Genomic DNA, 18084 nt, shown 5'->3' with positions numbered 1-18084 from the left:
AAGTGTTTTGTTATAAAACTGAAAATTATCTTTAGTATGTTTGTAACATAAACTAACCAAAAAAATGCAAATCCTTCTATGAAAGATTCTGTAACTTTATGGACATACCCGTTTGACTGCTTAAATTGGACAATTACACTAAATGAATTACTTTGACTGGTGAAACCCTTTGAAAACATTCTAGTTCAAAAAGACTGCAAAATGAAATACACTTGACACTGCGGCAGATGTCAACGCAAACAAGAGTCATTGAGAAAGCATGAAGGATAAATACTGCAAAAATTAACTTGCAGTTCACTGGCATTGCCAGTGCTGTTTTAGATTTGTAAATACCTTCCACCCATTACAGATGCATACATAAAGGACTCAAACACTCACCTTCATGACTTTTTGCACATTTATGACATAACCGGTGTGTCGGAGCCCAACAGGTTGCTCGGGCGTTAACCGTTTGTATCCTTTTTCCATCATCTGAAGCAATCACAACAGAATTAGTAATTCAACAGGCTTAATAATGCAGGACAATAAATTCAAACCTGATTTACTATGTTAAAGGAATCTGTATAAGAGTAGTATGCTTTTATTGTGGCAATACCGAAACATTATTTTTCATTTCCCTACACTACTTTATGTTCAGTCCTTCCAACAGTTCTTTTAAACTAACCTCTCTGAAATCTGACTGTTCAATGTAGACAGTAGAGCAAAATGGTACACTGTGCACTCCTCGACTTTCCTCAGCTGGAAAATCTGGAACGGTTATTTCCATCTGTAAGGTCAAAAGAGAGGATCATTTACTTCCTAAAGCAACACAAACATCATATTTACAGCTATACTCCATGAAAGAAAATAAGGTTGAAATGAATGTCAATTTCATGATAAAGACTACGAATTCATCTTTGAGTTATTTATCAAAAATCAAGAGAATCAAACATTTTGCACTTTCTTCACTAATACTGAAAAACAAGTCCACCCCCAGCCACCGTGAACAACTGCTTAATTTTTACATATTGAGAATAACACTGGATTTACCTGCTCAACCACAGGAAAGTTGGTAATGGTGACTTTGAGAGGTTCAAAAACAGCCATTGCTCTAGGAGCAGTATCATTCAGCACTTCCCGAACACATGCCTCCAGCAGGTGAGGTTCCATGGTTGTTTGGGCAACGGTCACACCAACCTACACAAAACCAAAAACCCAGAAGATCATTAGTTTAATGCTTGCACAAATTTGATATTACTTTCTTAAGCATGACCAACCAGCAGGCAATTTCTCTGGTATGCACAAACCCACATCAGCTGGTTACAGCATTGCTACTTCTATGGGGTGTCAAGTTAATGTGCAAAACACCAAGGATAAACTCGACTTAAAACTCAAGATACACTTCGTTATAAAGTCTACACTGTAACCAACGCTAGTAATAGTTTTAAAGTTTATAGAGTGACACCAGTGTGTTGCTGTCAGATGGTAGATAAACACATGCTAAATATAACTGTCAGGAAGACTATAAAAATGTTACTCAGCATCCCTTCCAATAGTCATAAAGTCCACTACATGGCAGTCCTGCCATTTCTCAATCAGGCAAGTAATTTTAGGGTAGACTCTCACAGGTTTATCCATCCTTACCCTAGCACAAAAGTTGTTAATGGCTTCAGCAGGAAAGCCTCTTCTGCGTAGAGCAGTCAGTGTAAACAGACGAGGGTCATCCCAGTCCCTGCAGGAAGCAAGTGCAATTCATTAAATTTTTACACCTTTACCTATTGGTAGGTTCCAACTGGAAATGTGTGAACAACTTAGTTCTGAGATTCATGAAGATTGATTCACTTCTCTCCAACTGACTGCAAGACATATATGCTTACCGGACAATACCAGTTTCCACCAATTTGATGATCTTCCTCTTGGAGACAACAGTATATGTCAGGTTGAGACGTCCATACTCCCACTGCACAGGGCAATACACATCTAGTGCATTACAGAGCCAGAAATAGGAAGATCGCCTGAGGCACAAAAATAATTAAATAAGATCATCCTATTTTTAAATTATTGATGTACACAGCTAATTGGACAGTACTTCAGAAACTACTGTTATCATGGTACTTAAGGCACTCCTGCATTTTACATGCATTTTAAAAACTACTTAATGCATTAAGTTATTATTTAGAAAGTGAATATTAAAAATAGATGATAAAAGCAAATGTTTTTTTCTCTTTTATTTTCACATTTTCCATTAATCATTTCATTTAAATGAAATTCATACCGGTCTGTTTTGAGAGATGAAAGATGTTTCTTGCAGAAGCTGTAAGGCCTTGCACTTGTGAGATATACAGATATAGATATATATATCTACTCTACTGCGGTGGGTTGGCACCCTGCCCAGAATTGGTTCCTGCCTTGTGTCCTGTGTTGGCTGGGATTGGCTCCAGCGGACCCCCGTGACCTTGTGTTCGGATTCAGCAGGTTGGAAAATGGATGGATGGATATCTACTCTATTATATTATATTAGCCTAAAAGTGCAACGATTTTATGTGACTTTTTTGTCACGCTTTAAATAGGGCTTATTTTAAAACCTACATATATATGTTTGGTACCATTCTTTTCAGAATTTATGGAACTTTAATGTGATGCTGTTAGATTTTCAGATTCTTATTCCATTTTTAAATTATAAACTAAAATATCAAGAACTTACGTCCCGCGAGACAAGACTTTGTGTCAACAGATTTAACCATGCCCGGGGCCGGAAATAAAAGACAAGGAGTTGATGACAAAGACAGCTGCTGTACAGGCTTTTAAATGTTCGAAGTGCTGTGCGAGATGCAGATCATGAGACACAGCAGCAGCAGTAAGCCAGCAGCTGATCGAGCAAAGAGGAGGTTTAAAAAAAATAAAAAATAAAAAAAACCTATTTGTTTCCCATTGTATCACCGTTTACGAGGGGGTTTCGGAGGAGCGACTGTGTCTCCTTGGGGTAAGTTCAGCCCCCCTCTTCACAACACGAATGGCAGAGACGCGAAGCTGGGTGGCGCGTAGTGCAGACCATGGGGGTTGGCAAGCATGGGGTAAGCCGCTTTATATATAAATAAATTCTATATATATATATTACACACACACACAGACAACTGTAATCATGTTCAAAACGATTGTGAGGATAAATGCAAAGCCTTTGTTTCTTTATCAGCGATATGTCTGGTGTTTTACTAAAGAGCTAATAATCTTGTCATCATTTCAACTTAGTCAATGCAAAACACCAGAAATTTAAACGATTGCAACTTAGAGTTGATAGTTCACATCATCATGCTAGCAAAGCATGCATGAAAGCAATATTTTTATTGATCAACCAATTCCATAATGGGATAAAAATAGTTAAGGGCTTTCTTTGCTTTAAAAGCATAGTGGGATTTTCTTGCTTTAACAAAAATGCCAAGCAAAATGACATCTTTTATTGGCTAACTACAATATGCAATCTTTTTAGTTAGCCAATAAAAGGTGTCATTTTGCTTGGCTTTTCTCAACATTCATAATGGCTAACACAGTACAACACCTTTGCTTTAACAAATAAAGCCAAGTGCGATTTGTAAATACTGTCGCTCTATTATAAAAAGAAATCCTGTCCCCTGTCCTTATAGTCTACGATACGTGATTTTTCTCGGAAGATAATTTAAAGACCCGCGAGACGAAAGAGACCTGCCACGGTGCGTCTCACGGGAACATAGAAGGAGAGTCTTGCAAGACACACCCTACTTACAAGCAATATCAAAAAAAACAAATCAGTAGTGTAAAGGCAGTCATGCAGCACACACAGCTCCAGGGCTCAATGCATATAAAGTGTATTAGGTCAATCCGGTAGAAATGAAATGAATAGGGTAGAAATGAAACATCGACGATTAAACGAAGAAGAAAGAAAAGCGCTGAGAAAAGAGACTCAAATGCGTTGGACAGAAAAAAAGAGCAAAAAAGAATAATCAAGGTGCAAATTCAGAAAATAAGGAAAGTAATTATCAGCCCGGAACAAGAGGAATTGAAAAAAAAGCACGTCCAATCCAGCTCTTAAATAAATGACAGTGAGTAAAAGACAAAGTAGAACTTCATAGAGATGTTTACAAACGTTGGCGCTAAACACATGCAGAGCAGGTTAGAGATTATGAAACCAGGGAAATTAGAAAGGCTCAAAAAAAAAAAAAAAAAAAAAAAAAAAAAAAAATTTAAAAAAAAACCTTGGCGCTATACACATGTGGAGAAAGTTAAAGGATATATGAAAGTAGGAAAATTAGAAAATATAAAAAAGTAAAGATCGCAGTAGCGCAAACAAACAAACTGCCTCATTTAACTATGCACCAGTCTAACTTTGGTTTTGCACAATAATTACTACACTATTGCACCTTAACACTTAATTCCACTTTATTCACATAATTTTACTTATTTATTATGTTCTACTACACTGTTATCTTTCGATCTATGACTTTTTGTTAATCTAACTGATATTCTTCTAACTTTGCACAGTTTTTGATAAGCGGATCAGGATGTATTTCACTGCGTGTTGTCCTGTATAACTATGCATGTGACAAATAAAGAATCTTGAGAATTTCAAAAATGGAGTTTACCGCACATGCATTTATTGGTTAATTTGTTAATGTATATATATTTATCTGTCTGCTTATTTAAAAACCTAAATTTACCCCAGGAGTCAAAAACGTTCTGCCTAGCCCTTGTACAAAAACCTAGACAAAAGCTGGGGTATCACCTTGGTAAACCCATGTACTTTTGGAACTGTGAGAGGAAAATAGCACGACTTTACAGACAGGAGTCCAATGCAGAACTCTACTTACTTTGTTACTTTGTAAAAAAAAAAAATATTAACTGCTGATGATGTAGATCGTTTTGTCTGTGCTGAAATTCCAAACAGAGAAACCTATCCTGACCTCATTAAAAAGATTCAGCATATTGGGACTCGCAAGATTACAAATATTGTTTTTACAGAAGTTCTGAAATAAAAGTGAAACTAATGAAATAGCAACAATTCAAAGAAAAAAACAATCTTAAAAGTGTGTATCCGGAAAACCAAATACGGGGGTTGGCGAGCGAAGTGAGCAGGGGGCGAAGCCCCCTAGTAATAAAAATGAATTTCAAGCCATATTTTATCAATCCACCCAATATATGCTTTTTGTATTATAATCAGGATATAATCAACACTTGATAAAATCCAGATAATAGTTACAATGCTAATTTTAATGCTGACATGTATGTGTTCTGAGGAAAGATTAAAGATGTTGAAACTTTTCACCAAAAAAACAAGAGGAATTAAAAAGCAGCAGGATGAAAATGTTTAAAATTATAAACAAATTCACTAGTCACTGCTTTACAGAGTTTATTTTTAAACGAGAACACAATGACACAGATGAAAGCTACTTGCACATCTGTGCACTTTTTGGACTTAACCCAAACAACCAGGAAAGACCACATTTTCAGTGAAGCAGTTTGCCACACATAATAAACCAAAAACTGGATCCAGAGAATGCACACGTCCCACAAAAAATAAAGCTTAACAATGGTTTACAGCTCAAAATATTTCTACTGCCACCACTACTGCTACAAACATTCAACACTTTTCTAAATCCATGCTGGGAAAATTGTGAATCCATGGATAACTGTCTGGTTACTAGGCAGATTAGGTGAGAAGTGTTATATGTGGCCTCAGATTTACGGCACACTGTGTGTGTGTTTTTGTTTTTTTTTTAAATAAATGATCTGTGGTAGTGTCGAGAAAGGAAAAGACACCATGACTTATTACTACAGTATTTTAATAAAATGGCAGTTTGGCTTACTTTACCTCATTTGGAACGTGCTAAAAACATTAATGTAACAGTTTAAAAGGTATAACCTGGGTTTGCACACCTGCTCACCTACAAAGAATGAACATCTTTTGAATACACAGCTGCATGTAGCATCGTAGCTACAATATTAAAATGCTTTGCACAAGGTAAAATTAATGTAGTTGTGCAATACACCTCAGCAATTTCCATTTGATTTCTAAGCTGGGTAAACAGCAGCAACAAAATACTAATAACAATTTGAAGTTGGAAGTTACCATTTACTATGAAATAGAAAAGTGTGTCAGTGTGCCCTTATTTATTTATTAACTGTACATAATCACTTTGTTAATTTGTTCATCTGCATGGGACATATTTAAATTATTTCCTCTGTATTTAGAGAAAAATTATTGATATCTTTTTGTGTTTGTTGTTTATGATGTGTTAATTTGTTTATTAATATAATTGTTGCTAATTATAAATACAGCTCAAAAATTCCTTTAAAGTTCAAATTTCTGTTGTTTTTTTTCCCCATTTTTTTGTTTTTTGTTTTTTAACTGCCCAGATTGCCACTAAGCAAGATAAAATTAATCATTTGAGTAGGTCTGGATTAACCCACCAAAAATGTAACGGAAATTTTCATAAGCACACGTATTACAATTTCCCAATGTGGGAGGAAATTTTGGTGGGAAACACTGGGAGATCTAGCACATTTAATGTTAATATAAAATTAAGAATTAACAAAATGTACAATTTTCCTTGTTAACCAACTAAGCTAGAAAGCTATGCCTATTTTACAAAGCATTTAGTCCAGACAGCTGTACAGTTATTATGGGGAGATCTTGCCTTAACAGAGGTAAAGTTGATATTTGTGTTTCTTGCTGAACGTTTCGCTAATCAGCCTTTACTAAGAAACACTAGTATGTCTAAAATTTTTACATTCAGATACCTGTAACTTATCAGTTTCTGATTACTACGTTTAAGATACTATTCACTTCTGGTTTGCATGAAATGCACTTTTTCTATTTAAGAATATTAGATTAATCTTAAAATTGTGTGCTGTTTTGTTATTAATATACCAGATTTTATTTTCTTTTAGGAGGGAAAAAACACACAATTTTAATTGTTTATATAACAACTTTGCCGGTCTGAAAATAAAGAATGATTTTTAAGTCGTTTTACCTGGCCTGGAACTCTTTGGTACAAAGAGAGTGGGTGATATGCTCAATGGAATCACAGAGACAATGTGTGTAGTCATAGGTGGGGTAGATACACCTGTAAAGAGAGCAGAAAGGAAAAATGAAAGTTCCATCAGATTGACACACGAGCTTCAGTATATCAGACCTATCAAGGTGAACTCTACAATGCTCCAGGTCCATCATGTTTTCCAATGAGAAGACCAACGTGATAAATGTGATAAGGACTCTGAGAACCGATCATTAATAAGAGTTCCTTGTACAGGAGACATAGATGTTAAAAAAAGGATGAGGACTAAGCACAAGAAACATTTTGTTTAGCAAAGTGAAACTAGCACTACAGGGATTCATGTAAAAGTGATTAGTGCCCACAGTGATCAGACTGAGAAAGGTTTATTACTAAACATGAGATCTCTTGTCATTTTTAAAATAATGAATTTCTTCAGTTTCATAAAGGTTTTGCACCAGCTGCTAAAAAAATAAGAGTTGTCACATGGTTTGATGTACTGTACACAGCAACACAGGTAATTATTCAAAAAAAGAAGCAGAGACAGAATGAAATCTGCCCTAATCCATGGTTCTCCTTGGCCCACCCATATATTCCCAAAAATTGAATTCTCACAAAGTTTACTATACTGTACATCTAAAATAGGCAATGCTGTATAGCAATCCTCAGTACCACAGCTTTTGAGAGAGCTTTTACCAGGTGTCCCCAGTCCTGTGGTGGGGTGTATATTTAATGCGATATGCTACAGGATCCATCTTTCCATCTTCCATCACCAGCTTCATTCTCAGTGTTGCCTCTCCTTCAGCAAATTTGCCCTTCTTCATTCCCTGTATCAAACAATTATTAGGTAACCACCTAAATAATCAGATTGCGATTCAGATCTAATATATACACACACATATTTATATAAAAAATGTGCATAATAATGGATGGTTATTGTTCATGAACGAAATCAGTAAGTGAGAATTCATTCATTTTTGTTTCATTCTTGAAAGGACCATAAATTCATCACAAAGATGCTAAAACCCACAAAGACAAAAGGTCTTCTTACATCAAAAAGCAGCAGGGACTCTTCCACACTTCTGTTTCTCCAGGGAGAGGGTGGTGGGTTGTGACCTTTGATCTCCTCGACTTTTTGGTGACATACATATGCTTCTCCCCTGTGCACAGAAGCAGGCAGGATTCAGTTAAACTGGATGTAAAAATAAGCCAAGTAATGCTTATCGATTAATTCATGTCAAGTCACCCCACCTTTTGATTAACTCCACGGCCCACTCATACAGCTGAGAGAAGTGATCTGAAGCATGTGTAACAGCATAGGGCTTGTAGCCTGTGGGAAGAGGTAAAATAAGTTAAATTAACCAGTGCCAGAATGTCTTAATGAATCCACTTAATTTCTCTTTTGCCATTGTCTCCAAGTCTTTCCACCTGCTGACACAGCTCATTACCATACCTAACCATTCGACAATATCCCGAATTCCAGTAAAATATTTTTCCTCTTCTTTTTCTGGATTGGTGTCATCATATCGCAGAAAACAGATACCATTGTTGGCCTGGAAAAATTCAGAGGCAGTGAAGAAAAAGAAGTACAATGCGCGCCCAGTGCTTAGAAAACAGTCAAAGGCACGCTCTAAACTATTAGAAAAACCCAAAACTAGGAAAACTTGGGCATTTACATAAAGATGGCTCACCTTAGCATAACCAAAATTAAAGTTAATGGCTTTGGCATGTCCAATATGCAAGATGCCATTGGGCTCTGGTGGAAAGCGAGTCCGTACCTGGGAACAAAGCAGTACTGAGATATGCCTGGTAGAATGTGCCCTCGTTCAACAACAGCAGATCAAAACCAAACTCAGCATGCACAATTTTATACCAAAAGCTGAAAGCTTTCCTGAGTAAGTGTGACAAATGAAAAACCTACCTGCCCTCCAGTTATTTCCAAATGCTGTTTCAGAAGCTTCATGGTATTTGCAGTGACAACATAGCCTTCAGTCTTATAGTTCTCGCCTACAGAAAATACAAGATTTTATTTCTGTTTTCATAATGTAAATTGATAAAGACTTCATTTACATTCTTCTTTTTCTTTACCTGGTTTATGGAATTTTAGGGCCTCTCCTCGGAGTTGCTCCATAAGAGATTTCCCTTCAAACTTCATCTCTCCTAACAGCAGAAAGACAATAATCATTTTATGGATTCAATAGTACAAATGATAGCTTAACATGAAAGAGACATTCTGTTAATCTAGATTCTACAGAATAGTAAGACATCCAAAATGCAGCATTTTACCATTAAGCACAGCTTCCTCTTTCTTGTTGGTATCAGGCACTTTCTGCTTTTGGGCCTAGTAATAAAGAAAGGACACTGAAAAAAAATGCATAGACCTCGAACAATACTGCAAGGTGTAGGGCAAGCTAAATACTGAAGGATGCTATCCAGCTCACCTTTGACTTTTTATCCAAATCTGCTTCCGTTTTGGGACCAAGGAGGTGCAGTACCTGAAGAACAAACAGCATGAAATTCAATGTAGCAAATGTTAAACTGAAAAGAAAAAGAAAGGAGTACTAATCTAGTATCACAAGCTTGCCATTTTTCCGACGGTCATTAACATGCTGCCTGGTGGAGCCAACACTCATACAAAGACTTTATGGCTAGGGTGAGCTCAGCCAAAATCACAGCCTTTTTTCCATTCTGTCATTATGTGTAAAAACACAAATTATCAGATAGATGTGCCTCTCTTCTGACTGAGACACCCAAATCACCATAGTTTCTCATTCTTCATAGCTGCTTTATAAGTATTGTACTTCTGTGCAAGCATTCATATATTATCAACTCTTTCATGCCCACAAATAACTTGAGACAAAATTCAGTTGGTGTTAGCTATGGACCGAGATGCTGATATGTCAAACTACACAAATGCCAATGAAGACAATGCACCATGGATACTTCCAACTCACTAATATTATGTAAATGTCCTCAATTGAAAAAAACTGCTGGAAAATTCATGTGATGGAACACAGCCTTTAGGAAGCAACCAGGACTAATTTCTCAGAAAATTACTGAAGCCCATTTTTAGGTGCATTTGCATATGATTCCAATACTCAAGTCTGTCTGTTCGCAGGAAACAACTCAGCCTCCTGTGGACCAGTTATGTTGTAATGTGACATGTTTTTCTTCAAGAAACTTGTCAAGACAGTTCAATTTCATTGAGGTATTAAAAAATGAGCTGTACAAAGTTTTGAAATTTCAAAATCTCCCATTTATAAGCATTGGGAAATCTGCAAAATTGCTAATCATCAAACAGAGAAAAGTTCTGTGCAACTTCAACTACAGATTAGTTTATTGTTTTAATTTTACCCGAGAGCTGTTGCTTGAACTTGTGGATTTTGAATATTTTCCTTTTTTACCTGGCAGCCACAAAAAAAAGACATTTTTAACATACATCCACATGTTGACTCCAATTAGGCTAATTGGCTATCAGAAGCTAATTGTTTAATTGCCTAAAGGGTTGATACTGTATATTTTCTGGAATTTTATAAGCTGTTTGAAGGCACATTTAACAAAGCATATGTAAACTTGTGACCCACTGGCATAGTAATATAGTCAATAAAAAGTGAAATACTCATTCTGTGAACATTGTTGTAAAAAAAAAAATGACTTTTGCTTTGCACAAAGTAGATGTCTTAAACAATATACCAAATTTATAGTTTGATAGTATAAAATCTGTGGAGGGGTTATAAAGTGAGTTTGAAAGAATTCACCCCAAGTGTATATCAAATCTGTGGAGGGGTTATAAAGTGAGTTTGAAAGAATTCACCCCAAGTGTATATCAAATCTGTGGAGGGGTTATAAAGTGAGTTTGAAAGAATTCACCCCAAGTGTATCAACTGTAAACACTGGACGTGTTTAGAAATAGAAGATCAAAGCAGCTGGACATGCAACAAGGACAAGCTGCTAATAACAAGGACAGAGCGGGCATACAGTTTGCAGCATGCTAAAAGAGTCACTTAGATGTATAACTTAAAACAGATGGAAGCCAGTTTTATGGTTTATTCAAACCCGAAGAGCCACTTATGCTTCCTCACATCTTTAGACTAAAATGAAAAACTTTTAAAATAATGGTCACCATTTGTAATCCCATTATAAAATAAAATCAGTTCCTTTCTAAGTTCTTATTTATATACAGTAATTTTAATAAATTACTATGTTTTAACTGATATTAATTGCTAGATGGGAAACTTATTTCAGTTCCTTTTCTCCTTTCAAAGAGTAATATTGATAGTGATTTTATCCTAATTTGTCATTTTGTATTAACAGTTATTTTTATTTGCTAATTATTGGGTACTACTCTATTGGGTATACTTTCAGAAATATTATGTTTAAGAAAAGTGAACAACATTTGATCACAGACCCTCCACCACTAACACACATCAACCAATGCCATTTTTACATCACTTGAATTGGAATCTGCTGTCTATAAAAGCTTTTGATCCAAAACGTGCATATTTGTGCTCCATTTTCAACTCTGTGACAATGTAAATTCCTGTTAAAAAGCATGTATTTAAGTAGTCTACTAGCATATGTAATTCCACTCTATTATCACTATTATTTCTGTATATGACTCACCATTACAAAATTATTTAATGACCAAAAATATGAAAACTGACTTTTGAATGAAGTAAATAAAAATGTGAAATGCTCCATCTCTCATTTCAGTTAACTTAAGTCACCAAATGTACCACAATGTTATGCCACGTGCACATTTTCTAGCTTGTTTGTTCTTATTGAGCCCATTGTCAGAGTGCTTCTCCAATATGGTTCTTTTTATGTATTTCTGTAAGAAAGAAGATAGCTACCGAATATTTGAAAACACTGAAGCAAACATCCTTAGGATGTACTAACCCTTGTCAAATTCCAAATCATCTACAATTCATAGTCAAATCACCCAGAAAAAGCAGTATCCCAGTGCAGGTTAAGAACAGGTCCACACAGTAACAATCCAATGAGCTTACAAGTACAGACAACATTAACACTTAATTATTTCAGAATTTTACAGTACAACTGTGAAAAGCTAATCTTCTAATTCAATGAAAGGGAAAACCTGTACCTGCATGTCAACTTCATTCTTAAGGGCTTTGCCATCAGCCCATTTTAATTGACTTCTGGCTTCACCTGGAAAGAGAAACACACAACTCAGACTTGGTTCCTTAGCAGGTATTCTGTTCAAGTGACCACTCTTTGTTGTAAGCACACATGAAAACAACCTAAAAAGAAGGTTCTCTTTCTTACCCATCAACAAGCCCATGTTGAAATGATAGCGCTCCTCACGCAACTGCTGCTTATATTTGAGGATTACTGCCTCTACCTAAAAAGACCAAAACCACAAATGTAAAACTGAAAAGCAAACTAAGAGTATCTCAATCTGCTCATCATTTTAACAATATAAAGAAGGAAAGTTACAGATTGTTCTCTGTTCGCCGATGTCACAAACACCATTATACTGTTTTCCAAAATACAAAATCAAAAGGATGGAGAAGTGAGAAAAACTTGCGGTTAAAATAAAAATGATGAATCACTCACTGCTTCCTCGATCTGTTCCGGTGTAACCTCAATGCCAATACCACACTTCTGTTCAAAATCAGCTTGGTCAATAGGGTCCACAGGGTGGCTTTTAATATAATCCAGGGCAGCTGCAAGTGACAGAAAAAAAGATAACATTTAGGAGAAATACAAGACACTGAAGCCATTATACACTTAGTTGTAATCTTGTCTTTTTTCTACCTAGCTCCTGCAAATATGGACATTACAGCATGTCATTGTATTTTCTGCTGTTCCTGGATAATTCTACATTTTTGAATCTTATGATCCATTCATATATTTTAGGTTTTACTTTTTTCTGTAGTGCAAGTAAAATCCACAGCTTCACTGTGGATTACCACATACTGCTAGGAAAATATGTACTAGTAAAGTGCAAGGCCCTTAACCTGCAATTGCTGAGTGCTTTGAGTAGTGAGAAAAGCGCTATATAAATGCAAAGAAATATTAATAATAATAATATAATCATTATTGGGGCTTGTAACCATCATAGTTTCCTATTGTTTATTTCTACAGTTGCACTAAACCTTAATTTGGTAAATTCACCACTTGCCAAAAAAAAAACATGTCACTTATATGGAATATTTCCACGAAGTAATAGATTTTTCAAACATTTTAAAGTTCACCTCAAATCTGGCCTTGGTCTGTGTAGTCAGTAAAAATAGTACAGAGAAAACAAGTGTATATCTTTATTAAGAGCCTAATAATATACATTACTGCAGCATAAAGTAAGACTGAATTACATACAAAGTAAACCATAATGTGCATAAAAAAGAATAGTGAAAGAGGGAAACAAATGATTATACTATTGGACGGCAAAACAAAATAATCTAAAACTAACACCTAAATTGATATAAAATTTAAAAAAATAAGATTTTATAAATTATATTAATTGCATATAGAAGACATTTTTTTTAATAAAAAATGGTCAATGAATGAGATGTAAAAGTTACAAAATCCTGCAGTCTGTAAGTGTGTGTCTTTAATAGTAAGCAATACATTAATTAGTTGCACCAACATAACACATAGTTTTCAGTATACTGTGTTTCATGAAGAGGTGTCATGTTTTTGTTCAGTCACATTAGTAGTCTCAATCTTAAATTAATGTTACAGTGTGAACATCCTAAGAGACAAAATGCTCATGCTCATTTAATAATAAATGAAAGCAAAAAAGAGAAGAAGACACAAAGGGAGAACAACACAATAACACAGGAAAATGGACAAAACAAATTTTTCAAAACCTGGCAGGATCTAATCAATACCATTTTAGAATACGCACTGAGGAAGCAGATTCTCTCCCTATTCTCTTTTTTTTTCTTTTTCTTATCCATTTATCTATATTCACTTATTAATTTATCTATTTACTTATTTTTACTAGGTTTAAGTTTTATTCTGCTGCCCATGCTCTCTTTCTCAGGGGTGGGGGTTGATTTGTTTTCAATCCCATTCTTGTAAAATTGATCTATTTGTATGGAATGTTGTCCGAGTTCAATAAAATCAATAAAATTATAAAAAAAAAAACAAAAAAAAAAAAACTGCTATCACCCAAATACCAAAACAAGGCACTTTCCTTTCTCAATACCTTCCATTCTCTCACTCTTGATTCTGGTGTTTTCCTTCAGCCTAGTCTGAGGTGGTCCTGAACACTATCGAGGGTCACTTCCATGTCATAAGCAGGAATTACTTTCAGGTTCTGAACCAACACTCACTATATCAAAAATATCAAGGTGTTCAGAAAAATCCAGAAAAGCACCCAATGCTAACCATTCATAAAAAATCTGTATTAAAGAACTCCTATTTTTGTAATTAGATATTGTTGGCATAGTTACAAAAAATAAGTACAGAATTCTTAGTGACTTTTGTTTGGTTTCAGATTTACAACCAGCACCAAAGATAAACAAATATTAAAATTGTGTAATAAAGTTCCTAACATGATAGGTGATGTCTGAAAATGAGCAACCATTGACTATGGAGTGTGCAGCATGAAAACTGCAAAATGTATTGCTATCCTCATTAGGAGAGAAGATATAGACCTGGCTAAATAAAACTCTGGATCACTCTTAAATAAACTGGAATGCAGCAGCAGTGCCAGGGCAGGTTGTGTAAAAAAGTATATTCCTCTTTCTATGAATAAAACTTCACACTTATATACTGTACTACTTATTTCAAATGGCAATGTGTACTTAATATCTGGTGTTTTTGAATAGTTAGCAGTTTTATGTAGTTATGAAAATGCAGCCAGTACTACCCATACTCATTGTAGGCAATCTAACAAGAAAGAGAATAAGTGAAACAAACACATGCACACGACGCAAAAGAAGAAAATGTCTCATTTTAACAAACTTTAACAGGTCACTAACTTAAGACTGAGAAGAAACTGAATTCTATTCTTCCACCTCTCTTAATTACACATGCATGAATTTACCATGTACAGGCTTGAAAAAAATATACTGAATACCTGCCATGCATATATTCAGAGAAAGGTAAAATAACAAATGCATTTTGAAAAGGACATACAAGTACATGAAACCTCTAAACACTTTTCCAGGAGAAAAGAAAAAAAGAGGTGAATGTCTTATAAGAGACTCTGTAGAATTGGATTTTAAGAAAAGAGGTTTTGACTATCACCAAAAGATTTTAACGCAGGAATTTCTTAATTAGCAAAGTATTTCCAAAGTAATTTTTCATACTTATCTGGATGCCACTGATTACATTAAATTCATAGGACATATTTTTCCAGGTTCTTTGCAAACATTTTTACTTCCTTCATTATTATAATAAAGCACCTTTCAAATATGACACAATCTAGAGGCGGACTGGTGGCTCTGAGGCTAGGGATCTGCACTGGCAATCGGAAGGTTGCCGGTTCGAATCCCGTAAATGCCAATAGGGACTCTGCTCTGTTGGGCCCTTCAGCAAGGTCCTTAACCTGCAATTGCTGAGCGCTTTGAGTAGTGAGAAAAGCGCTACATACATGCAAAGAATTATTATTATTATTAGACTGTTCTTTCAGTTAAAGGCCAAAGCAATGAAATATCTTGCTTTGGATCACACTAAAAAACTTTTTGGGGTCTAAGTGCAAATATTTACCAATGGCATGAAACAGGGTGCAGCAGTAGGCTTAATAAAATGAACCAAGTAATCATTATGCAATGAACTGATGGACAAAAAAAAAAAAAACTATCTTCCATACAACTCAGAAATGTAGAAGGAAAAATACCATTTAACTGCAAGTCAGTGTTGATCTGCTTCTTTGCAATGTATGCCACCAAAAACCCTAGTCTTTTAGTGTCCTTCAACCGTGATGCCAAGTTGTATAAGAGAGTTCCAGTTGCCTTGTTAATATTACTGCCCCCAACAATTCCCTGAACCTGCAGAGAAAATGAAGAAGGAAAAAAAATCAATCCAACAAGTGGTAAAAGAACTGAGCACATAGCATTAGCATTCATCTGCACATTCTGATGTCTGGTCACCAATATATCCAACACAAGGAGGAGAGTACAGCAAGTCTTCACATGAGTGATTTTCAGATTCTACATCATGGGAGGGTGTACATTGGTGTTTGCTTTGTAGCTAAATATAGCTAATGAACAAATGCCTTAGCATTAAAGTCCTGTTTAATAAAGGATTTTTCAGCAATTAATTTAGGAAACAGAGAACTCTTCAAGGCTTGCAATACATTTCTGCCCTACAGTGAAAACGCATCTTTTCTTTATGCTTGCTACGCACATGCGTGTCAGGTGCACTAAAGCACAATAAGCTGCATCTAGTCCAAGGCGAGTTATTACCTTGCACCTCGTATAACAAAGATGAATTCCATAAATACTGATACCTAAATGGGAAGGAAGGGCACAAATTAATAAAATTTGTATTGGATGGAATTGGATTTACTGTGGATGATCACTTCCTATTTCAACGAGACGTTCTGATGCTGATGTTTTAACAGTTGCTACAATCAACTGAGCGATTAAGGAGCGTTTTTCGGGCATAATGTGATAAATTAAGTAAATAATAAAGACGCTCGGTCCTCGTGTACACAGAGTTTTGCAATCAGTACTAAGCCCCCTTGGCAGAACACCACAAATGAAAATTTTATGAAGACATACCGACACCGGTTACATATTCATACTCTTAACGAAGTTTGTAGTTTGCAGGATGCCACTTGCAACCATATTGCTAGCTAACTTCCTGCAACGTTTATTAAATGTATTCTTTCGTCTCCATCCTCTATTCTGTTGAAAAACTAATTTAAAGGTGGCCGTTAACCTTAAACCTTTCTGATTTTTTACCATTTTCGCGTATTTTCCTAATATGTACGTAGTCTTCCACTCTGTGGAGGCTGAGATTTCGCCCCTTTAAATTTTCTTCTGACCCAACAGTAATAGAAAAGTCACCCTTTGACAACTGAACTGTTAAGAAAGCGAAACAGAAACCTGCAATTTTTTAGACGTGATCTTTGTGTAATTTATACGCCTTAGAGATCATGACATGGGTACCGCACGACACACTCTTGAACAATTTTAATTGTCGGTATGTACAGTTATGAGTCAAATCATTTTCCATATTTAGCTTTAAATTTATCCAAGTTTATTCCTCTTCTGTTTTCCCCCTAATGCCCATTCCTCGTCCCCAATACACCAGCGACAAACTACCTGAATGACAGCCTCCTTAAGCAGCGAGCTGAGCGTCTCATTTTTCAAAGTTTCTCTTGCTTTCTGATCGGTAAGACCAATTGATACGAAGAGCGTGACTGGGTCCGCCATTTTTTTCTCCGTTCACCACATGTTCTTCCTGGATGCCTAACGAGGGGCGTAGTCATGCCAAGGTGGAAAACCTATCAGAGACTTCACTATGAAAAATCCATCCAATTATCATAGGCTTAAAAAAATACGCCCCTCTTCTGGATTAACCAATCATCTGTGGAATAATATATTCTTTGGGCCAATGACCGGCGTGAATTTTAAAGGGCGGTTGCTAGTAAAAGAGCCAATAGATGTTGCAGTGGTCCTTGCACGCTGATTGCATCATGCACGTCAAAATTAAAGAGGCGAATGCTTAATAATCAGTACAATCCTAGGTTTCGTTAGAATCCTGGTGTTTTAGTGACAACGTGTTTTCGAATAAATTGTTTATACACTAATAGTATAATTCTTAATGATTTTACTGCTTTGCTTACCACTCTACCCACGTAGTATATAAGTAGGAGCAGAACTGTTTGTAACAGTTATTTTAATATTTATCTACATTTGTCGGTTAGGCGGCTCGCACAATGAATCATACAGGACAGGAACTGAACCCAATTACTTCATGAGTAATTTTAGCTAGCTGAATCATTGTGTAACCAATTAATTTTTATTTTAAACAGGACTTTTTACACGTTTCCAAGGGTGCTTTACATGTATAGCCAGTTATCAGAACTGTGTGGGGTTAGACTAACTCAACATCGGTGATGACCAAACCGGTAACGACAGTATAATGCCTCAGCCAC

The 18084-nt window shown here is 35.7% G+C and overlaps 1 protein-coding gene across 1 annotated transcript in view; it reads right to left on the bottom strand.

The window, feature by feature from the left end:
• The window catches only part of qars1 (glutaminyl-tRNA synthetase 1), a 35607-nt gene extending 18197 nt beyond the window's left edge, over positions 1-17410 (bottom strand). Inside the window, exons 1-20 of the mRNA XM_028824173.2 lie at positions 17249-17410; positions 15817-15967; positions 12582-12691; positions 12291-12366; positions 12109-12173; positions 9446-9499; positions 9291-9345; positions 9093-9164; positions 8926-9011; positions 8696-8782; positions 8458-8557; positions 8256-8334; positions 8056-8164; positions 7701-7831; positions 6984-7076; positions 1857-1994; positions 1624-1711; positions 1030-1176; positions 665-766; positions 379-471 (exon numbers count right to left, since the gene is read on the bottom strand). Of these exons, the coding sequence (XP_028680006.2) occupies positions 379-471; positions 665-766; positions 1030-1176; positions 1624-1711; positions 1857-1994; positions 6984-7076; positions 7701-7831; positions 8056-8164; positions 8256-8334; positions 8458-8557; positions 8696-8782; positions 8926-9011; positions 9093-9164; positions 9291-9345; positions 9446-9499; positions 12109-12173; positions 12291-12366; positions 12582-12691; positions 15817-15967; positions 17249-17359 (1947 nt within the window). The 5' untranslated portion in view covers positions 17360-17410. The remainder of the gene's footprint in view (positions 1-378; positions 472-664; positions 767-1029; positions 1177-1623; positions 1712-1856; positions 1995-6983; positions 7077-7700; positions 7832-8055; positions 8165-8255; positions 8335-8457; positions 8558-8695; positions 8783-8925; positions 9012-9092; positions 9165-9290; positions 9346-9445; positions 9500-12108; positions 12174-12290; positions 12367-12581; positions 12692-15816; positions 15968-17248) is intronic.
• Positions 17411-18084: the final 674 nt, after the last annotated feature.

This window comes from Erpetoichthys calabaricus, chromosome 18 (genome assembly GCF_900747795.2).
Source record: "Erpetoichthys calabaricus chromosome 18, fErpCal1.3, whole genome shotgun sequence".
Taxonomy (NCBI): Eukaryota; Metazoa; Chordata; class Cladistia; order Polypteriformes; family Polypteridae; genus Erpetoichthys; species Erpetoichthys calabaricus.
Note: the sequence above shows the minus strand (reverse complement) of the source record. Positions and strands in the feature narration are given on the sequence as shown.